General features: G+C 33.3%; 2 protein-coding genes across 9 annotated transcripts in view; both read left to right on the top strand.

The window, feature by feature from the left end:
* The first annotated feature begins 514 nt into the window (after nt 1-514).
* Nucleotides 515-2331, top strand: LOC148615323 (uncharacterized). The gene is made up of 2 exons (XM_088586229.1): nt 515-889; nt 1787-2331. Exons 1-2 carry the CDS (start codon nt 820-822, stop codon nt 2023-2025), a joined length of 309 nt encoding a protein of 102 aa, XP_088442355.1. The 5' UTR covers nt 515-819; the 3' UTR covers nt 2026-2331.
* Nucleotides 2332-9813: 7482 nt separating this feature from the next.
* LOC148615322 (protein DOP1A-like) overlaps nt 9814-24275 on the top strand; it is a 28771-nt gene continuing 14309 nt past the window's right edge. For 4 of the 8 annotated variants that reach the window (XM_088590222.1, XM_088590219.1, XM_088590216.1 and 1 more), the window contains exons 1-12: nt 9814-10017; nt 12264-12425; nt 13180-13532; nt 13921-14110; nt 14434-15252; nt 17450-17464; nt 18225-18404; nt 18750-19362; nt 19739-19992; nt 20721-20873; nt 21483-21586; nt 22004-23875. In XM_088590222.1, coding sequence (XP_088446348.1) covers nt 12273-12425; nt 13180-13532; nt 13921-14110; nt 14434-15252; nt 17450-17464; nt 18225-18404; nt 18750-19362; nt 19739-19992; nt 20721-20873; nt 21483-21586; nt 22004-23875 — 4706 coding nt within the window. In that variant the 5' untranslated portion in view covers nt 9814-10017; nt 12264-12272. Of the gene's footprint in view, nt 10018-10061; nt 10182-12263; nt 12426-13179; nt 13533-13920; nt 14111-14433; nt 15253-15673; nt 15689-17449; nt 17465-18224; nt 18405-18749; nt 19363-19738; nt 19993-20720; nt 20874-21482; nt 21587-22003; nt 23876-24275 lie in introns of those variants that run through there. The other 4 variants (XM_088590224.1, XM_088590221.1, XM_088590217.1 and 1 more) reach the window with 3 other exon arrangements.

The following is a 24275-nucleotide window of genomic DNA, read 5'->3' as shown; positions in this document are numbered from 1 at the left end:
TTGTAATTGTTCGATATTTTGTTGATACAGTTTTCAAACTAAGTGGTTGTCCTCTGAAAAGGAACAGAAAACGGAATCGTTCAACAAATGCAAATATTTATCACAGGCCCTCAGGAACAGGATTTTTTTTTTTGATCTAATAAATATCATAAAATTATTTTGTTTCTAGATTTGAGTTATTATGCGTGTTCTCTGACATGTCCGCTTGCTGTTTGATGCTGTTTATACTATGCCCAGTTTTCACTATGATCTATATATAGATGTGAAATGCATTCTAAAATAGTACTCAATTAAATAGCATCTTCCCATGGCTGTAAACTTCCAGAAAAAAATGGAGTTGAATAACAACTAACTTTTAATTTATAGTTGATAATTAGTAATTTGATATAACAAATAAGTAATTTGATATAACATATTAAAGAAAAAGAAATACCATGTACCCAATACCCTTCCGTAATATACATTAACATATAAAGGAGTTTTCCATATAAAAGATACAATTGTCTTGAAAATAAGTTAGTATGTAATTTCTTTTTTTTTTTGTAATTAAATTCCAAAGAAAAAAATGATAAATTGATTACTAAAATACCACCTTCTTTAAGAAATTGTAATTGTTATAGCCTGGATGTGTGTGAGGGAAACTAGAGTATGTCTACAATTAATTAAAATCTCTCTTGCAGAACAAGAGGATCATTTACAGAGCATGCTCTGAAAACAGAGGGGTTAAATGGAACCAAACTGTTTTGAAACAAATTGTGTTGCATTTTGGCTGTACATTTAATTTCTCAGTTAGTACCTGGAGTAATAGTGGACAGCAAAATGAAAGGAATTGATGAATCTTGTCCATGTAAATGTGGAAGAAAGGTGTACACTGGTAATACAAGAATTGGTAAGTTCAATGATTACCATTTACATAATGGATGTTTAATAACTTTGTCACTCAAGTAATATATGACCTCATGGCAATAATGCAGAAGCATTATGATGGAATGACAACCAAAGTTTAATTACATTGTAAATTTACGTGACCAAAATTTGAAATTTGAACACAAATACATCTACATATACATTTGTACAATATAGCAAACATAATAAAATACAATTTTATATGTACAGAACTGAAAATAAGGAAACAAGACACCACACTAAGAACTAAGCACATGCAATATGAACTCTAACAAAAAGCAGGAGTAACATCAGGTACTTGGGAAGGGTAAGCATGTCCTGCTCTGCTTAGCAGCACCAGTCACAAAGTGCAAATTAGTTAAATCTGGTAAGTACTAAGTGTGCTGGTTAGTCAATTGATTAATACTTGAAATTAACTGAAGATATCTTGGCCATTCCCATCAATGGTTTTCTAATGTGGAATTGTTAATAAAGCCTTCAACAGTGCAATAACTTTCAAAATTGGGAAGTAAATGCACACTGTTGTAAAAATATCAGATTTTAATGAACATGAAAGGTCAAAGATTTAGATATAGTCATATTACAATAAAAGATACACGTGACCTTGTCTTATGTGTGATATAGAAACTGAAAATTGGTGAATCAAATTGTAATAATAACAATAAAACTTGTGTAATGATGATATTAACTAAAACTGAACATTACTCTGTCTTAGAAGCTTGCTTTACAATATTCTTGCTTTGCAAAGAAATTTTTTGTAACAATTCAAAATTCTTTGATTCATTTGCGGTTCAATGAATTTCTGTTGAGGTGCAGCAGTACATGGTGTTAGCTTTAGTCACCCAACTTTGGAAATTCAACGTGTTTTTTTTCTCTTTAGATAATCCAAAAGTATGGCATGACAATCCTGATATTTTTATTGAGGCAGGTGGAACTACAATTGCAATGAAAAGTAATGATGATGATGGAAGAGCTGGTCCGAAAGATAAAAAAGCCAAATTAAATGAAGAGGATGAAGATAATTTCCTTCTTTCATATGAGACAGATGGGACAAAATTCTGTGAATATAAATTTCAAAACAAAGTTATCAAGTCAAGTATTAACAAATTCATTCATTGAAAAATATAAGCAAAAATTCAGTAAAAGGCTTGTTCAGCAATTGGTTTTACCTGTAGTGAAATGATAGTAGCTATATATGATCCTGACCAGGACATTCTTCTAAGGAGAGTAGCACCTTTAAATTTTTTTGAAGAAGATTCTGACAAATTAGATTTACTTGGAATATTGGAGCTGTTGCGTATTTTAAATTTGCATGTTCTAGGTGCAGAAATCTCTGAAAAAATTGTGTCAGAATTGGAATCATCTGGATTAAGATCACAGATAGAAGCTAGAAATGTTCTTGACTTTTATCTGATCAGATTATTGTTAAAGGTACAAGAAATTAATTTTAGTCTTAGTTTATGTCTGCAAAAAATACCGAAGAGTCAATGATACATTAAATTCCAAGTACATGGTCTAAACCTGAAAATAGGAATCAGTACACGATGTTGCAAACAGAATAAAATACAATTTCATAAACAAACTGTAAATAAGGAAAACAAGACATCATATAATACAAAAAACTAAAGCACTCCCCAAAAAAAAAGAAAGCATGTCCTGTCCTGTCAGTGACATCTGTTGCTCTTCAAGTGAGTAAAATCTAGTGAGAGTCTAGCTACCATTATGTTGCTTCACATTTTACCAATTCTTTTGCAAATTTGGGATATACAGTGGAGGAAAACATTCCAGTAATCTTTATTTAAAGGTCATGCTTGTATTAATTTTTGTGGTGTGTAAGTTTTTCTATTTTCATGGTGGACAAAAAAGCACAAGAAACAGATGTATACTCGAAATGAATTTTTAACACTATCAAATGCTTTTAACTTTGCTAAATTCGGATATGGTTAGCCATAAATTCATCATTCAACAGAATCTGCATCCTGCAAATAACAACTGCAAAAATTAATATGTTCATTAATTGGCATATCATTTCATAGAATAATCAGTATTAATTACAGGTGTATGTAATTAGGTCACTCCGGTGACTGTTACACGTTGCAGACTTATGTTAACTAGATCTATATGGCTGTAATTATCTACATCAGCTACACTGACTGAACAAAAAAAACACTTTTAAGTTTAAGTCTGTAAGAATCGGTTAAAATGGGAAAATCAGAAACCCCACAGATCTGACAATGTACTTTCACTCAAGGATGCTTTCCTTTCATGGTTCCTAATTGTTTGAACAAGGGTTCTGATGGAGAAAAAGGTTCGGCATCTAGAATGAGGCGGATAGCCCGTTTTTTTTTTAATTAATTTAAAGAATTTTACTAAGTCCTTCAGAATATTCAAGGCTGTATCAAGCTTGAATGATGTGTTTTTACTTGCCCTAACTGTACAGGATTTAACATATGTGTTCATATCGAGCTGCGCCCTGTGAAGCATTTTATTATTTTTTTTAAAACTAGGATAAGTAACTCTGCGTGTTGAATGTATGTATAAATGACAACACACATCTTTTAACGTGGCCACAGATAAATCCTGCAAGATATATAATCTATGGATCAATAAAATGAACAAACACAACAAGGAACATGAAATAATAACAAAAATAAATGAACAACACAGACTTCGTTAAGAACTCATAGCATGGACCCGTTGTACCAGTACTGTACGTGCCTAGAGCTGCTTTTCTAGAAACATCTGCCAAGTTGCTAATAAAATGTCACGTTGGGATAGACGAGTTTCCAGAAGATCTTTCGATTTTTTTCAAGACCCATATTGAATTGATACCACTACGAGAGTAACCAGTGTAGTAGTAAAACTGATGACGGCCTGTGACAGCTATAAGTATACGGGAGTTTAAAAAACAGTTTTGGAATGGTAAGGTAGTTCATTTTAATCCCTACAAAAGTTTTGTAGTTGCCATTAAAATACTTTTTATTATTATTATTATTATTATTATTATTATTATTAATTAATATTATTATTATTATTATTATAAACAAAGTTTATATAGCGCCAACACTAATAAAATTACTGTAGACGCTTTACATTACATAAATAAATAAATAAAAGCACATATCCACACACGAGTATACCATAATACACCCACATGCATACCGACACTCACAATTGCGCGCACAGTCGCATACCATCACAAACTCACCACCATACACACAAACAAGAACGCCATAATCAGACAAGTCGGGTACAGACTCGCATACATGCACGCACACACGTACGTCATTCAAAATATAAAATATATTGCACCAAGAATGAAACCAACGATAAAAATATGAACGTCATGAGAAATGGAGGATAAAATGGAGCAGTTCAAGTCTAAAATAATGAATAATTATCTAATATTTAAACCCATTAAATAAGAAACAAAAATGGAAATAAAATAATCATAAAAATTATGTGCGAATCTAATACTAATGTGGCAGGACGGCCTACCTTCGTTGTAGTAGGTAGTGATATTTAAATAGCCAGTTCATTGCCATGGCTAAAGAATAATCGGTTTGTCGCTGGTTTGTCACCGAGCGGTCTAGGGTTCGATCCCCGGTGGCAGAGTATAATTTTGGGAGTCAAATCATGCTCTCCCGTAACATTTGGCGCCCAACTAAAAAACCCACGGTGTTTGGTTAGCTATTGAGCTAGTGTTAGAGTCGTTCGTGGTACGAAGACTCTTAAGGTGGGGGAAATGTGGCAGGACGGCCTGCCTGCGTTGTTGTAGGTAGTGAGATTTAAATAGCCAGTTAATTGATTAATTCTTTAGCCGAATCGGTTTGTCGCTGGCTTGTCACCGAGCGGTCTAGGGTTCGATCCTCGGTGGCGAAGTATAATTTTGGGAGTCAAATCATGCTTTCCCGTTACACTAATAAATATGTACAAAAAATATATACAACATAAAAATATGATAATGTTACGTAAAAGCAAAAGATATCACAGTGTTCGTCAAACAAGGATTCAGTATAGTCCTTTATATGCTAGCCTAAACAGGTGGGTTTTTATGCGTTTCTGAAAAACCTCGAAAGACTGTTCGTTCTGTAGAGTTGACGGTAAACCATTCCAGATCTTCGCGGATGCCCTGTCAAAACGACCTCCCTGCATGTTTTTGTTCGCACTCTCGATAATGTCAAACTTGTATGTGATTGTGAACGTAAGGTTCTTTGTGGCTCATGACCTTTCACAAGGTCTTTAAGGTATTGAGGAGCACGTTCACGCAACGCCTTGAAAGTATACATTAATATTTTATACATAGGTCTAAATTTTGCGGGTAACCAATGAAGCGATACCAGAACTGGTGTTTTATATTCGTATCGTCGTGTCTTTGTAATAAGGCGATTACAACGCGATTGACCGATATGAAGTTTCTATCTAATTGCAGATAGGACAAGGTATATTCTATTAGATGCATTAAATAAACGTCTACATATGTTCAACATCACCAAATGATGGTAAAATTTACATTGAATATTTCGGATAACCGATATCCTTGTAACCGACGTGGTATGCAGTACGTTGGCGAAACAGAACAACCTTTCAACTGGCGAATGAATGGTCATCGCAATAACTACGTATGTAAACAAGACCTCCCTCGAAGTCGCCATCTTATAGGTCTGCTGTACACACCCAAGAGGATCTCCACAAAATTGTTGTTACGATCATAGATCATAACAGTTAGTGGTCAAAAAGTAAAATAGTATGTCGGGAAAGCTTTTAGATGAAAATATTGCAAATAATTTCTCAAGATGAAATTAGCGAGAAAAAATTCATTGTTAGGTCTTAACCTGGTACAGCACTATATGCTATACATCAATTCGCCGTACTAGTATCAATACGCCGTGCATCTATAATTTTACTTTTCTTAATTGTTTTCCAAATTTTATTCATTTACAGTTTTTGATAAAAAATACCCCGCTCTCGTTCTCATTCAGATTCCTTATCATTCGCCTGTGTGCCTTTGATAAAACTACAATGACCTACAACGTGATTCAGCTTCAAAACCAATGTTTTGATCTTGAACTTTGTTAGTTTCATGCTGAATAAGGATATCGCCGGTTATATCCAAAATATTCAATGTAAATTTTACCATACAGGATTGATAACTCACCCAAGTTGACGCCTACTTGATCTTACCCATCGCAATGTAAGGGGTGTTGCTGGCGGGTTAGGATATGCTTACCAGTCAAGACCGGACTACCTTATATCACTCCTGTTTTTGTACGACCGCAATTTTTTTTCCTTGGAACATGGCGGAGGGCCCTATAGTATTTTAAGGTTTTTGTCGCACCCCTAAAAGGGGAAATAAGTGTATCATTAGAATTGATAGGAAAAGCTTATTATTGATCCGATTTTTATAATTCAGATATCAATCTGTTTCTTTTGAAATTCTGTTTTGATTTTTACAGGGTATGCTTATCTCATTATCTTTATGAAAATCAATGACTGCATTTTTCCATCAGATTCCATGTATATCTTACCGTTTACGAGTTATAAGGGGTCAAAAGGCCACGTCTAAAACACAATCGACTTTTTATTTTTGGTTCGATTTCCGATTTTTTAAAATAGGATTCCTGATAAAATGCCTTACCGGCATTTTTCAATTAGATTTCAGATATCTCTTATGGTTTTGAGTTATAAGGGGTCGAAGGGGCCACACCCCAAAAAATCAACATTTTAATTTTGGTCCGATTTTGAAAATTTTTAATTAATTTTCGAATTTTGCGCTATATTGTGTCCAAACTAGTAGTTGCGTCCTGTTCTTCAAGAGGTCTTCAGTCAAAAGCATCTCGGTATCCACTCCTTCGACGACGGTTCCTGGTATGATCACGTTGATTATATCATTAACAAGTACTATCTTTAAAACAGATAGCCGACGCAGTAAAATCTGTTCTTTTTACTTATAATTTTCAATACAACTTTTTCGAACGCCACTAAGTTATCAGTATTTGACCAATCGGGAAATTGAATTGCGATGAGGTGACTTGCGTTTCCATGGAGGAGCGCCTTTCAGGTCAAAGGGTAAAAAACGAAACTATACCGACTGCGTCGGAAAAAGGCATACAGCAGGATTAATATTCTACGACGTATGCGATTGGATCTTGGTCGTTTTACACTAGAAAAAAATGTCGTTTATCAGACCGATCTTAGAATACGGAGACGTTGTGTGGGATAACGGTTCACAAATCTTGATTAACAAGATCGAGGGAGTCTATCTAGAAGCCATGCGAATAGTTACAGGTGGTACCAAATTAACATCGCTGGACGAGTTTTAACGCGAAACCGGTTGGAAAAAAAAATCTCCAATGGTGAGATGGTGAATGGTGATACCCACGAGTATTTGAGTACCCTGGTGCCAAGTGCGCGGGCTAACATCCATGACCACTTCACCCGCCGATCACGTGAAACTTAACCGAGTTACGTAATAGGACGTCGTTATACTCCAATTATTTTCTGTCGTCCACTATCAAAATGTGGAACGACCTTCGATCCAGTCACCACTCGCTATTCTAGGTCTTTAAATATATTCAAAACGCGAATTAATATTCAAACGATCGTAAAAAACATACGTACTATAATATTGGTAGTAGACTTGGTCAGGTCTTGCACGCCAGTTTTCGCATAGACAGCAGCTCTCTCAATGAGCATCTGTAAATGCGAGGTCTGGTGGCTAGTCCGAATTGTATATGCGGACAAAGAGAAACAAACAGTCACTTCTTACTTGAATATAACAATTACTCAGAGATTCGACGCAACACTATACATTCTTTGACTTTTATAAACCACCACAAGTCCTTGTCTTCTCTCAAATGTGAGAACTTACCTTATATGTATTGGATTCCCAAACTTTATAAGAATCCATACAAAAAAGGTATATAGCAGGATCTTCATCTTGCTCCAAAAAGGAGATCTCAAACCATCTTACAAAGATATTGTTCGCAGTGAAGGGTGGACTGCAAGCTTATTGCAATACCACGTACTCTCGTACTGGCATTAATTATTTGTGGATACTTAAAAATTCTAAAGATTTACTACAAAACCTAAAATCACGCAGCTTTTCGGAAAATAGTTCTCTCCAAACTTTTGACTTCTCAACTCTTTACACTAGGTTACCACATGATAAATTGAAATCTCGTTTGAAAGGACTTATTCGTAAATCTTTTGCTGATTCAAAAAGTTAAGTTGTTCTTGGTTACAAATCTACGCATTTTTCTAAAACATCGTAGATGGGCAAAGTATGCTACACAGAAAAACAGATTTGCGATACGCTTGATTTCCTCATTGATAACATATTTGGAAGAGCTAACTATGCACTTCTCCTAGCCGATTTGTTTCTATATTCATAAGAGACTGAATTTCTTCAGAACCTCGTAAAGAATAACAATTTAAAAAAATAAATTTAAATCCTTTAACTTTACATACAGATATATTGATGATGTATTGTCCATCAGCAACCCTTCTTGTGGGAAATGGTCACCGTCAATATATCCACCAGAGATCGAGATAAAGGAGACTACAGAAACGGTCTGTTCTGCATCTTTTTGGACCTACATCTCGAATTTGACAACAGTGGTCATCTCAGCACTAAGATTTATGATAAAAGGGACGACATTAATTTTAATATCATAAATTTTCTTTACTTGTGCAGCAATAGACCTTCATCTCCTGCAAATGGTGTTTATATTTCATAATTGTTTCGCTACGCTACGACAAGTACTAACTACTCTGACATCCTTCAACGCCATAAATGTCTGCGTGACAGACTCCTGAATCAGGGTATGAGGAAATGCTTCTTAAAAGTTCACTTACCATTCTTTTTAGATATCAGTCCTTGGTTGAAAAAATACTCAGTTTCATCTAAGAATGAGTAATGATTTTTTTTAAAATTATTTTTTTATTTCATTTTTTTTTTAAATTTTCTTTTTTGGTAAATTGTTCTTTGTGCTGATGTAATCCCTGATTTACCGATTATGACAATAACATGCAATTGCTTTTTAATCACCGCTGGTATAGTCACGCCGCAATGGAAGAGGGAGGTTTAACGCGCTGTAAAACCTAGATTTAACCCACCACTTCCGTTGAATTGCCTGTACCAAGTCAGGACCATTACGGTACCAGCTGATCCGATGCTGTAATATCTATTTTGCCATATTTATTTTGGACTTGGCTTGATTGTGAATCGAATTAGTGTTTGGAAATTTTGTTGTTACCCTTATTTTCATATCGATATTGAAATTCTTATCAAAGGGTCTTATACTCTAACTTTAGAACAAAATACAGATTTATTCTTAAAGGGGAAAACTAACATTTTAAAAAGAAAATAAATTGTAAATGCTGTATATACATATATCTCTTTGTATTGTGTGTTTTCTTGTGTGCATTTCAATTCCTCAATACCCTTTTTGTATATTTTCCTATTGATCCCTTTTCAATTTCAATACATATTCTTTATTCAACCCTTACATCTCCAATAGACAATTGCATCAAAGACACATATATAAGATCATGCTATTATTGTCTTTAGACAGTTTGTTGTTTTTTAGGAGACGGATTAGCATAAGCTTCAGCTTATTTCCGATTCTTGTGTTGTATTATAATATCGACATATATCATATATTGATGTATTCTTTGAAATAAAATATGTCCAACAAATTTAATGACATTCCAAATACCAAAAGTTTCAATATTCTCAGTACCAAAGTTTTAAAAACTCATATTTATTATCAGTTGTGAGTTCGGACTCCCTTTGTCATGTTTGGTCTTCTTTTCTAACTACATGAGTTCTATTTGGTATTTTATACTTAATAATTTACTTTCGGTATTTAGTTCAATATCAAATCAAACGTTTCGGAGACTCAGACTAGGAAATAATAAATGGTGTTTATTTCCGTCAACACCGGTGCCACAAAATCAGACGATGTTTGACAGTTAATATGACAAATTTTGGTTTAATCAAAGAGTTTTGTAATTTACTGTTATATTACAGTGACAGATTTCACTCATCACACGCGTGAAAATGAAGTAGTCGAAATTTTGAAGGGAAAATTAGGATTGATAGATCAGGTGATCATTTGTCTTTTTGTAATGAGAATGTTACTAAAAATACTATTTACTGTACAACTGTAAATATGCACAACACCGTAAATATTAATGTTAATTTTCTTTTATAAATGTTAGATGAGATGTTTTGGAAAGGGAAGCTGTAGAATCTGGCCCAGTTTTTAGAGGTATATCCAGACCCATAACTGCCTATGCTTCATATTCTTTTTTTAGACAGATGTATGTTCCATATGTTATAGCTATTTATAATTTCATTTAGAATCATTAAGTAAGAGACAAAACTTTATGTAATTCTACTTTTAAGGAGTTGTCACATCTTGATAGGCAAATAATGCAAGTGTGGCAGTATGGCCTGTATGTGTTCTAGTAGGTAGTGATATTTGAATAGCCATTTAATTGACTTGGCTAAAGGATTAATTATTGAGCTGAATTGGTTTGTCGATGACTTGTCACTGAATGGACTAGGGTTCAATCCACTGTGACAGAGATGTAATTTTGTGAGTCAAATCATGCTTGTTGTAACATTTGGTTCCCAGTTACATTTGTATATAACCCACAGGGTTTGGATAGCTATTGTGAGCTACATGTAGTTTAAGAGTTGCTTAAGAAATGAAGACGAGGGAGCAAAAGTGTGGCAGGATGGCCTACCTCGTGAGATTTAAATAGCCAAATAATTGGCTTGAATAAAGGAGTGATTAGCCGAATCGGTTTGTAGATGGTTTGTCACTTTGCAGTCCAGGATTTGATGCTCAGTGACAGAGGTGTAATTTAACGAGTCAAAACCATGCTTGCCCACTACACAAGCTTATTTGTTTAATAGAGAGGACAAATTTGAAAACTTAATAGTATACATGTACATGTAGTTATAATTTATTGATAAAATGATCCTGTTGGCTAGAATCTTATGGGTTTAAGTGATTACTCTCATTTTTTCCATAAAAGCCCTTCCTTATTTTACTTTTCTGTTTGTGTCTTCTTTTTTTTTTAATTCCATCAGAAATACATGTAATTATGAATGAATAAACTTGTTTATAATAATTGTTTTGATTGCCATGTATCAGAATTTTTATATTTTTATGGATTTTTATGGATTGCTGGATGATTACGGATGAAGGTACAATTGTATCAAGTCTGGAGACTATTCTTGCCACTTAAAACAGCATTTTTGTACACTGACAAAATATGCCTTCATGGGAAACTATATTTATCACTGGTTTAATGGCATTGACTAAATAATAAAAATAACTCAAACGTTAGATGGTTCAGAGATAATAGTTCTTTATCACATATGCAGAGATGAAAGCATATCAAAATATAAGAGTTACAACTTCACCTGGGAAACCAGATTTTGCCACTTATTTATTGCTTAAAATCACAAGACAATGTCACTACGTAATCAAGTATGAAAACACATATCTAATTCTATTGTTTTGTCAGGACAATTTTGTTTCAAATTGAGAAAGCAAAATCACATCAGTAAGTACTGTTGTTAGTTCAGCTTCTATTTTGAAAGAAAAACATACTATTATCATAGACCTGTAATTCAAGAGATTTGCAACTAAATGAAATCTCACATTAACTCGCGGTGGAAACGAGATTGCATACTTACTTATTCGACAACGACAACTTGACTTTAAATGATATTAACTAAAAAAAGTATTGCGAATATTCAAATAAAACCTTCAGTTTCACATTTGACGATTTCTTAGCTTCTTGTTCATGCACCATTTTTCTTTCTACCAAAACAGACAAAAAAGAAGTATTGAAAACAAGTTAACCAACCCACTATTTTATGAAAATGAAAATAATTCAAAATTGAATTAATAATTTTCACATTCACCTATCACAACTTGTTTGTTTTTAAAGATAATTGAATAAAATCATAGTTTCCAATTTTTATGTCTTAGTGTCTGCTACAATTTATTTCAAATCATGTCATCAAAAGGGGAAGAAGTAGCTTAATAAATAAGTGGGAATCTCGTTCACCGCTGTGTGATAATTTTATCGATAAAGTGGCTTATTAGCAAGTTTCTTATCTCTTTAATTATACATGTAGCTCTTTGGTATTACAAAGTATAAGCCCAAAACGTCCTCAAACTTTACACATTTTTTTTTTACTGTTCTTCTTAAAAATTGTAATAATTTAAATTTCATGTACATATATGTATATGCATTATTGTTTTTCTTACATAATTTGAATTTTTTTCTCTTTAGTCCATTATTAGAACAGTATTGTGCTTTGTTTTCAGTGAGAAAAGATGAGTGCATTGACTATTCTGGCTGAGGAGTGTGAGTTACTGAATGACTCAAAGTACAGGAACTACATCACTCAAGTGGAAAAGGCACTTAGAAGTTTTGAAAATACAAGTGAATGGGCAGATCTTATATCAGCATTAGGAAAGCTCAACAAGGTATACTTATAATGATGTGACATTATCACTAAAGTCAACATAAAGTTAACTTTTTATTATTATGTTACGATCTGTATTTGCTGTGTGACTGCCGGTTTTACAAGTTACTCCAATACTTCTTTGTTAGGGGTGCAGCTAATATTCTGTAACCAAACCCTATTCATATATTTTGCCTTTGAAAAAATGTAGACCTTTTCATATATTTTGTCAGAAAAAAGAGGCCTTACCTCATATTACATGTATAAAAGGAGTGTTCCCTTAATTATGATACACTATGACATATAATGACCATATTCATCATGCATTCATTCTACAAATATGATAATTATCACAACAGATGATAGGACAAGGATGTTTATCTACATGTATATGATTAATTGACTTATCATATAATTGTGTTTGTTTTTCTCCACCTATTACAAGCTGGGAAGGTACCTGTTTCAGTGGCACATCCTATCACCTTATATATATAGGAAGTGCCCCCTGAATGGGAATAAATAACCCATGCAAACAAGTATAATTACATATGGTGAAGTATGTTTCTCTTATGAATTCATGCATTAAAACCATGTGATTTTTTGTAAAAAGGATGTTTTGATTTTATATGCACAAAAACATAATTCCATTAGTGTCTTTAACATATGTTGCAATTTAATATTCTTATAGAGAGTTTATTGTATGATCTGCCAGTTTAGGATGTTTTGATATATACATGTAGCTATAGACACATAGTATGGTACATGTATATTTTCAGGTTCTATTAGGCCATGTCAAGTATCCAGTTATTCCAAAGAGAGTAACCATTGGCAAACGTCTGGCACAATGTCTACATCCAGCTCTACCAAGTGGTGTACATTTAAAAGCATTGGAGACATATGATATCATATTTAAGTGTATTGGTACCCAGAGATTGGCACAAGATCTCTTTGTTTACAGTGCTGGGTTGTTCCCTTTGCTTAGTCATGCCGCTATGAATGTAAAACCTGTATTGCTGTCTATATATGAGCGACACTTTGTACCACTGGGTAAACACATCAAACCAGGTCTGAATGGAATGTTATTGGGACTGTTACCAGGACTTGAAGAAGGGTCGGAACATTATGATAGGTATAATACTATAAAGTGAAGTCAGACCTTTAGTCTTATGGGGGTAATGATTGTGTTTTTATTCATGTGTACAGATAAGTAATTACAGATAAACATGTAGTAATAGTTAATTGCAGCTATGTGTAATAACAGAGGTGAACTGATTTGAGATAATCAGACACATAAACTGAGTTAAGAATTACATGTATTAATTTATTTGAAAGTTATACAGAATGTACTTTTTACAAAACTACAGTGTAAAACGACATTAATGAGACAAAAGTGTGATGTATTTCACATCTGTCTTTTTATTAAACATGCAAGCAGTAAGGACATTGTCAGAAAACCCAACACTATGTTTGTCAATATAAAATACTCCTGTAATAGTTATTTGTTGTGAATCTTTTAGGACCAACAGTTTACTAGAAGATCTGTGTGATCAGTCCCATGCTGAGTATTTCTATACCTGTCTCTGGGAATGTGTAAGATCATGTCCTAGTGTCCGGTTACCTGCCATTACATTCCTGGTAGCTCACTTCAACAAAAAGAAAACCATGGAGGACCAGTTATACATGATGGGACTCAATATCGACCTTTTGGTATGACTGCCATAAAACTTAATCAGGCTTAAAAGCTCATTTGATTTATTGATATTTTTTTGTATCTTTTATTTTATTTTTTTTTCTTGTTGATTGTCTTTGTAAGTTGATATGTTTTTTTTAACCTATTATTGCCCATGGATTTACCTGCTTTGATATCTCCTATTTTCATTGACATTCTGATATTTGTTTATTTACCTTTCTTAATTGGTGTACTTGCTTTCACTTTTTGGAGAAAAATAACCAGTAAATTCAAGAATGTTCCTCACTGTAAGAAATACATTCAAGGTTTTCACTTTTATGACTGTTATTGATTATTGCAGGTTGAAGCAGTCTGTGTAGCAGTTCAAGATACGGCAGTGTTAGTTCAGAGAGTGCTGTTAGACTTCCTATTACTGGCCTTTCCAATGCACAACAGTCAGCTGACTAAATCAGACATGTCCAAAATTGTAAAAGCTGTGACTAATGTCTTGTTACGCAGAGATATGTCTCTCAATAGACGACTATATACATGGTTTCTTGGAACTCCAGGGGCAGCACAAGTAGCCATAACAACTGAAATCGCTAAGAAACAACGTAGTGATAGCATATCAACAACCAGTGAGACTGACACAAGCTATTTTCACCTTTATTCAAGAGAACTTGTAGTGAATGCCCTGAAGTACAAACTTGTCAATGTTGACAGTGATGACTCATTTGTGACAGGCAAATCTTCCATTTTGAAACCATTCCGTATTTTGATGAGCTTGTTAGATAAGCCAGAGATAGGACCTGTCATTTTAGAGAATGTATTATTGTCTGTGCTGAGGTGTCTATACAAGGAATGTAAACACCTGGACTCTTTACAGTCTGTAGAAATCAAAGTGGCAGAGAATCGACACATGTTAAATAAGAGAAACCGCTCAGATTATGAGAAGGCTTCACTGACTAAAGCAGAGCTAATCAAAACCTCAAATTTATTATTTAGTACATTTGAACCCTACTTTATATGGGACTATCTTGCTAGGTTGTTTGAAGGTTCTTGCCAGGCAGGACATACAGGCAGGAAGCTGGAAAGAACAACATCTACATCAGATATGGACGTACCTTCTTTAAAGGAGTACTGCACTTTGGTAGACTTCTTACTGGAGGTCATTTCGTTGGTAAGATAATTCTTCCTTTTTCTTCAAAACAGTTAAATGTTTGAAAGTAATAACATGTACTTCAAAAAAAAAAGGTCCGTACTGTATTGTCACTTTAACAATTCTTAATACATGTAATTTTGATTTTGATGGCATGATGAATTATAATTTAAAAAGAAAGAGTCAGAAAGACATCAATATAGTACGATTTCGGAAGACATTTGATGTGATGATTACATTGTAGTTTAATCGAATTGTCAAAGTAGTCATTGTGATAACTGAACATTTTGCATTTACATTGTAAAAAAAATTTTAAAGTAACAATTTTTGTTGTTGTTTTTGTACTTATATTTTGGCATGCTTTTATTTTTTTACTGTCTTTGATTTTGTACGTAAGTTTAATTTTTGTCTGCAATTTTAACATTGTAGATTCTTATTTCAGTGCTGTGTTACCCAGGTTTTTGTTTATTAAGTAAACCCAAGCACTTATCTGCACCTATAATTCATATATCTTTACACCCAAAATCCACAATATCCAAACTCGTCTTAAAATAAAAACTACTCCTTCAGCTTCTAGTAGCTCTCCACTTTGGATTAGTGATAATTCACATAAGCTTTTAACACACTTTCTTTGTTCAAGTTGTGTTTTATTAATTCTAGTGGTTAAAATTCCTTGCCAAAGACCAGGGATAATTTTACATCAACTTTTCAAAACAGAGTTGATTTTTATTCTTTTGCAACCAAGAAAACAAACATACAACAGAAATCATTTAGCTTCACTTCTTGAGGTAGACCATACCTAATACTACTAGTACATGTATATAGATTTTCCTAGTTTCTCTCAAAGATGGTCTTGTATGAACATACATGTACATGTAAGTTAGGATTTTATTGTAAAAAAGCAGGTCACCTAACTTGATTTCAAGATAATTGAGGCTGAATTAAAGCAATTCTTTATAACATTTTATAACGAGAATAGGTATGGTGAATATGTCAAAGAGACCACAACCCAACCGGGATGAAAATGTCAGCCAAAGGCCACCCATTGGTCTTCAGTGAGTGAGGAGGAAACCCTCACACCATAGAGCAGGCTGCTGATGACCCCAAAACATCAATATACACAGATACTTGGAAAGAGTTGCCCCTATATATTTAAGTAACATAAAAAATAAACTAAATTGAAAATGAAACAAGACAGACAGACAGAGGCAAAAAATTCCAGACTTGGGACAGGCCCAAAAAATATGGCAGGGTTAAATTACTTTGGCATGATGACAACCCTCCCCTTTTAAAATCTGGGCACTGTGGAAAAAATATTATACTATTAAACTTACCTAAAATTATATGGATTCACTTTTTTACAAACTATTAAAAATCTGGTAGATAAAATTTCTTATAAATGTATATAACAAACACTGAACTGACATTATTTCATATTTCTAAAAAAAATTGGGGATCACTGATCTCTTTTTATTGTGTTATTAAAACTAACTTAAGTTCCCATTACATTTTTTATGAACATTTTCCTGGCCAGTTACTGTAAACATATTAATTTTCATGGATTCTGTCAAATGAACATATTCACTGGAATTCATTTTTGTAATTTCAAAATTTGCTAAGTGTTATATAGTGTGTACATTATCTCATGGTTTTTTGTTCTCTGTGAAATGAGCGAAAACTAGTGCACCACATTAAATTGATATGTTCACAGTATCTCCCCTTGAAAGTGGCCTTTTACAATAAGTGTTAGTGTTCTTACAATAAAAAATTCCTTTAAAATAATTGAAACATATTATTTTTTTTGAAAATGTATATGTCTGTTTGATTTTGCAATATGACAGAAAAGAATGTTCGGTGTTAAAGGTATGATCCACAAAAAATATTCGTTGATATAATGTTTTCAGTACATGGGCATTGCACATGTCTTACTGGGAAATCTTTTTTAGAACAGTTTTTTAGTTAGTTTGAAATATTGATTCAGTTAACTTCAGTTTTAGTGTAGACAACATGGAATTTTTGTCCATCCATTTTTGATAGTTAGGGGGGAAATTTCAAAAATGTTGTTTTAAAGGCTAGCAGCTTAGCTTGTAAAAGTCTTGGATTTAGGCATTTATATAAAGCAAGTGACATGAGTGATAAGGCTTGATATTTTTAAATCTTTGAGAAAAAACATTTAATAATGTGAGGGTGAACTTGGTTTTGACATTGCTTGTTCTAGAGATCATTTATTAAGGTATGTACATGCATTCTGTGACAAAAAATTGACAAAGCCTACTTATTTGGCTGAATCTTGTGCAAAGGCATCTAAATCAAGCTTTTTACTTTATTTTTAGTGTAGCATTTTGGTTCCATGCTTAAAGTATTTATTTTGCATCTTTTGAATTGTTTGCAGATATACTACACATGTAAATATTCTGGAAAACTGATAAATCTTTTCCTGTTGCATGATAAAATACCAAAAATTAATTTTGTTTACTATAAGATATACTAAATATGTAATGATTCTGAGTGCTCCGTTCTTTCTGGTTTGTGCATCAAAGGAATGATCTTATCAAAACCTTGACCCTTGACCTTAACATTTTAAATCAGTTCTTTCTTCATGTTCATCACTTACTGGAACCTCTGACTCTTCCTTGGCTGTCTGATATCTATAAAATACAATTAACTAGCTACAAAATTCACTGTAAACAAATTTTCTTGATTGGAAAGTATTTTTACAATCTGGACACCTTATTTGGGGAGGTATTACTGTGTTTTGTTCACATTGCAGTTTCTGAAACTAATTATGTCTTTTTTATTCAAATTGTGAAATCTGCATGTTGTTATGATGTGAAAATTCCTAACAGAATGTTAAGTGTAAAACATTTCTTTTTAACATAAAAGCTTTTTCAATTAAAATTTTCATAAGCATGACTTGTATACATACAGTTACAGGATTAGTACAGTGTATCTTACATGTACATTAAGAATCAAGTAAGGTTGTATTTTTACAGGAGACATTCCTGGAGACCCAGACGGAGCACCTGCCTGAGTTGTTACGGAGGATTACACTTAGTCTAACGAGCCATTGTGATGGATTACAGGACTTGGACATAAAGTCAACACTACAATTATGTTCTAAACTCCTGTCTAAAGTACAACCCAGTATGAAAGTTATTGAACTGAAGGAGGAGGTAGGATAGCTTAGAATGATGGCAAGGTTAAGTTCATTGTATATGTACATACACAAGAATCACCTCTTTCATGTAAATGTAGTAGCATTGCTGTTTGTCTTGGATATTTAATTAATTTACATATAATAAACAAAAATAGATAAGTATAAGCAAAGTATAAAAATGCCCATTAAAAGTCAAATTTGGAGTATATGATACACTTTCAAGTTTTTTTTATGACCCTATTAAGCAAAGAATATATGATATAACTTCTGCTTAAATCCTGATCTAAAATAGAATATTGTTAAGGATTATTGGCTTAAAATTAAAAACTGACAATTTTTAAATTTCAATTTTATAATATAGGAGGATGATACATTTATTGAAGAAATCAGCACAGAAAACACACAGAATAATGCAGTGGATGAAGAGATGACCATACAAACTGATGATGTCACTCAAGAGGATTCTAAAACCATGATGACTGATTATGACCAAACTATTAATGATGTCAATGACAATGTAAAAGAAATTGAAAGTGAGAATGAAATTAATGATAAGAAAACAGTAGCTGAAAAGGGTCTACAACTGGATGGTGATGTAGTTGACTATATGACTAAAACAGAGGAGTTCCTACAAAAAGGTGTTTCCAGATCTATCAGCAATACATTGATAACCAAGAGGAATGGTGGACCCATCAGTCTGATGCAGAGCTGTGTTGAATGTTTTCAGGTTTTCTTTAACACTTTCTCTTCCACAAAGATTCTGAAAAGTGACTACATTTCTAAACATTGTGTGCAGAAGCTGGTTAATGAGAGAAAATTTACAGATTCAAATGTAGATACAGATTTGAAGTTAGATTTTACAGCTGATGCTCTGGAAACTTATACATGTGCTTGCAAGTTGTTGATAGAATTCTCCAGTTTTCCTATCTACTGTACTGATTTCCACAAGATGCTACATAAAACTTGTAGTCAAGGTATGTACACTAGGTACTACATAAAACTTGTAGTCATGGTATGTACACAAGATGCTACATAAAACTTGTAGTCAAGGTATGTACACAAGATGCAACATAAAACTTGTAGTCAAGGTATGTACACTAGACAAACAATCTGTCAGCTTTTATCTGATGCTCAATGTTAAATATTCTAGTTTTTGATGATAATAGAATTGAATATATTTTGCTTAGAGATCAAGTACACAAGATACATATGCAGTGCAAAAAGTTTATATAAATTTGAAGTCATTATCATATAAGTAATCAGAGAAAAACTTTATCTATAAGAGTATTTAAATGTACAAACAAATGTACTTGTATTACACAATGATTTTAATGTGATTTTTTTTTTCAGATGAGAATCATCACCTGCCACCCTGGCTTCAGGACCTGATTACATGTGCATGTTTTGTCAATAATTTCAGCATCCAGAGTTCTTCTATATCAGCCTTGCTGGATCTGATTATTCTCACCCAATCTGTCCAATCAGCAAGTGATGTGTCAGATGGGTCAAAGTTTTACTGTGAGGGGATGGTATCTGTGTTGATACTACCTGCTCTTCCTCCAGTCCATCTAAAGTTCATTAATGAACACACTCGCTTTTACCAGGTACTGTAGTTTAAAATTCTTAAATGCTAGATTCAATGTCTTTTGGATTCTTTTTTTGTACTTCATTTGTTGTGTATAATTAGTTCATTGATCAACAACTAAAAAATATTATACAATGTATTTTCTATTTTACATTGTAGGTAACATTGAATGTGTAAACATTGCAGGATCAAAATAAGTCCACAACTGGCATTAATAAGAAATATTTTCAGTATTTTCATGGAATTAGAAAAGTTTCACAAGATTAAAGTGCTTTTTTTCATGATATAGAGGAATGCTATGGTATTAAGGGGTTAATTGATGTTATATGATTTTCGTCTGTATTCTCTAGACAATAGATGAGATACTGTGGGATTATTTGTCTGATTTTCGTCTCTATTCTCTAGACAATAGGTGAGATACTGTGGGATTATTTGTCTGTGATTTTAGTCTCTATTCTCTAGACAATAGGTGAGATACTGTGGGATTATTTGTCTGAGATTTTCGTCTGTATTCTCTAGACAATAGGTGAGATATTATGGGATTATTTGTCTGTGATTTTCCCTTCTATTCTCCAGACAATAGGTGAGATACTGTGGGATTATTTGTCTGAGATTTTTGTCTCTATTCTCTAGACAATAGGTGAGATACTGTGGGATTATTTGTCTGTGATTTTCGTCTCTATTCTTTAGACAATAGGTGAGATACTGTTGGATTATTTGTCTGAGATTTTTGTCTCTTTTCTCCAGACAATAGGTGAGATACTGTGGGATTATTTGTCAGAGGACAAACAGCAACATCACCAGAGAACAGTAGAGTTGTTTAACTTGCTCCACCAGGTGGCACCCTCTAGTTGGACATGTGAGGATGTGATTGGTCAGGCTATGATATCACACGATGAGGTATATATATATACATGTACTCATTAAGTGAAGCCAAGTGCCAGACCCAAAAGGATAGTTAGTCAAGGATGTTTAACATCTGTGTAGTTAGTTGGTAATGTCAAATGATGGTAGTTACTTAAAGCAGTAAAAACTGGCTTCAATTAACATTAATTTCTTAGTTCCATTTTTCCTTTTTGTAAACATAATCATATATCACTATTCTAATAGAAAACAGATTTATACAAGTTTTAAGTACTGAGTACCATACATTACTAAGTACTGAGTACCATACATTACTAGAATGTTAAATCAAGAACAACATTATGGTTTAATAGATTGTTATAATTATCAAAAGTCAATAAACTGAAGCTGTAGAACAAAACAACAAACTGACAGAAACTGAAATACAATATACTGATGTAAACAAAAAAGTCCTACGTAAATCAGTTTCATATTGACTTTCAATCAATTTAATTTTTATGACTTTTTGTGAAATAATCTGTTGGCTGATGATTTTTAACTAATTAGTGTTGTGTAGTTGAGCCTATAAAGTGTAATTCATAGTTTATGTATTTGACCTCAGTTAAGAAACAACCATATAAAAGTGTAGAGTAAACTTTGTTGTAGAAAAGAAGAATTTCAGCATTCAAAAAGTTTACGGTGTTGTGGCACATTACCAGAGATCTGAAGTCAGATATAACGCCTGGTCACTCTCCTAGAGCTTTTGATAGGTATGTCACTGTCTGATCTATTTCTGTTTCAAAAGTAACATTTCAGATTTGAGTGTTTTGAAGTTGAAAATAATCTCAACTTATAAAACAGGAAAAAAAGTGAAATATTTTTTTTAAAGAATTCCTTGTATGACTGAAAGTTATACATGGTTTCCAGATTTATTCAAGATTTTAATGTTAGAAATCCTTTGACAAAAATTAAAAAGGCTGTTTGTTCTGGGCTAGTCAAATATTTCAGATGTTTTGCCTTTAAATAATCAAGTAGAATATTCACTAATCATTTTTGTACTTCAGTCTCTGGCAAAGGTTTAGTTGTTTTTTGTACTTCAGTCTCTGGCAAAGGCTTAGTAGTTTAATTCATAGACTGTAATTTTAAGTCTTCCTCTGAAATGTCAGTGCATTTAATTCGTTTTTTAGGTCAATGTTTGTCTTGTTAGACAGTTTAAAGGAGGACTCATGTTTGACAAAAACCATCACAAGTCAGTGGTTAACACATGTAGTCCAGCGTAGTGATATCAGTCGTGTGTTTGTACCATTACTTATGATGCTATTACATCCAGACACAGCAAGGGTATCAGTACAACATGTCACGTTCAATAAACCAAGAAAAATTAAAATCTCTGAGTCCAATGAAGTGGATAATTCTGAGGCACAGATCTACGCTATAAGTAATGAAGGGGGTAATATTATTTACCATGTGAACACTGATGGGAAGAAACTTTCTGGTAAAACTGTTGAAAATTTGAAATCGTTAGCTCTGGTTATGAGTGACCAGGGAGCCACTTCTCTGCAACATTCTGATCAAGATTTTCATTTTGACAAGGTCAGACCAGATGACCTTAACCTTCGAATCAACCCGTTTGGGTCTGAAAGTTCCCTTGACAGTCGTGAGAGTTTTGACGCAACACCTACTCAGAGTTATGATATGAATGCATTCAAGAGACTGGATAGACACACATGTGCCAAGGAAGGTATTCTTTTTGATGAAAATGATAACAACCATAGCAACCAGGTACAAACACCAAGTGAACAAGGATCTGAAGAAGTTGATCCACAAGAAATTGTGACTGATATTCTTGATCAGCTAGTGTCCATAGCAACCGATATTAAAGATTCAGAAACAGAAAGCAGCCACCTTGTTAGAGACAGTGACAATTTTTCAAGAGCTAGTAGTGTTGACCAGGACCTCCTGAATAATATTGAAGGAGGTGGAATGAGTATTGATTCACCAACAGCAAGTGAACTTGACTTAGCTGGACAAGTCGATCAAAATGAACCCTCCTCAGAAATCCATAATCTTCACATGCATTTGTTGTTATATACACAAAAGTTTGACTACAAGAGGACATTGTATGCTCTCACAACTATTAAGTCTATGTTGTTGACTTGTCCAAGGCTTGTTGTCACATCGATGGTTACTACAAACATCAGTAATGTTCGAACGCAACAACTTGCTAAACTACAGTCATTACTGGCTCGTCACAGGAAGTCTGTGTTCGGGAAGAACTTTTTTGGTACTTTGCCCTCTGACACACTTTCTAGTTACCGTAGCAATATGTTTATAGAAATCGTGATATCTGTCTGTCTTTACTTCATTAGGAGTTACTATCCTAATTTTACAATGACTAATGTGACACAGGAGGAACTTAATGGTAACAAGGAGGTTCACATTGTTGCTTGTGAAGTATTGACATTGCTGACATCAGAATTGATAACAATTATGAGAGAAAGTGGGAAAAGTTTCATGTCTTACATTAAAGATCTGTTGACCAGATGTAAACTGCAGAAAGCATTGCTACATTGTGCTCTTGCCTCTGTTTATAATGCTAGGAAGAAATCATCTTCAGAGATTACTCATAAATTGTCAGAGACTATTATATCCTTTAATGAGGAGAACTTAGACTCAGCAGCCAATGAAACATTCCAAATCAAAGTGCTAAACTTTTTACTAGTCATGATTATGTTAGAACATCGTATTGCTAAAATACAAGGGGAACCAGACTTGTCTAAAACTGACTGGGACAGGACCAAAGTTGTATTTCATTCTTCTTTGACATCTGCTAAGTATGCTTCAGCATTACCCATAGTGCAACAGGGGATGTTTATATCCTGTGTTTTAAGTGCCTTCAAACAGAACCACATGTGTCACATGCATAAACAATGGGTTGCCATGGTAACTTCTTCATTACCATATATGGGAAGAGCACTGTCATCAATAGTAATGTGTATTGTTTCTCAGTTGTGTAGGAATATAGAGACTCTGGCAGCTGCTTATCAATCTAGTCACAGGTAATGTGTTCATATATACATTTAGGTATCATTTCAATGTATAGCCCTCACTTTCTAATTTTTTTATGAAAATTGATTTGGTAGGATGAAAAGACATGGTCTTTACTCATTAATTAGTTGTAGATGAAATCAAATTAAGGGAAACACAGACTTTTTTCCTAATAATACTTGAGTGGCTATATTATGAGTATTGATTCTGTGCTCTCGCTGCAAATATGAAGTAAAACAGTTCTACAAAAATTTATTACAATGTATATGTAAAAAGTGTTTTGGTGGTCAATAAGAAAATATTTATTAATGATGGCAAACTTACAAAACATTTGAATTACAGTACTGAACAAATTTTCTAAATTCAAATCCCTACTATAATTAGTGAATAAGTAATTAACTATGTACATGT

Source organism: Perna viridis, chromosome 6, assembly GCF_037379345.1.
Source record: "Perna viridis isolate PV_CMFRI_1.1 ecotype Kerala chromosome 6, ASM3737934v1, whole genome shotgun sequence".
NCBI lineage: Eukaryota > Metazoa > Mollusca > Bivalvia > Mytilida > Mytilidae > Perna > Perna viridis.
This window is presented reverse-complemented; position numbering and strand designations above follow the sequence as displayed.

Bases quoted from the DNA above. Each gene is read 5' to 3' on its own strand.
- LOC148615323 (XM_088586229.1), top strand. From the start codon at position 820: ATGAAAGGAATTGATGAATCTTGTCCATGTAAATGTGGAAGAAAGGTG. The intron at 890-1,786 runs GTAAGTTCAATG...TTTTCTCTTTAG, and splicing joins CACTGGTAATACAAGAATTG to ATAATCCAAAAGTATGGCAT.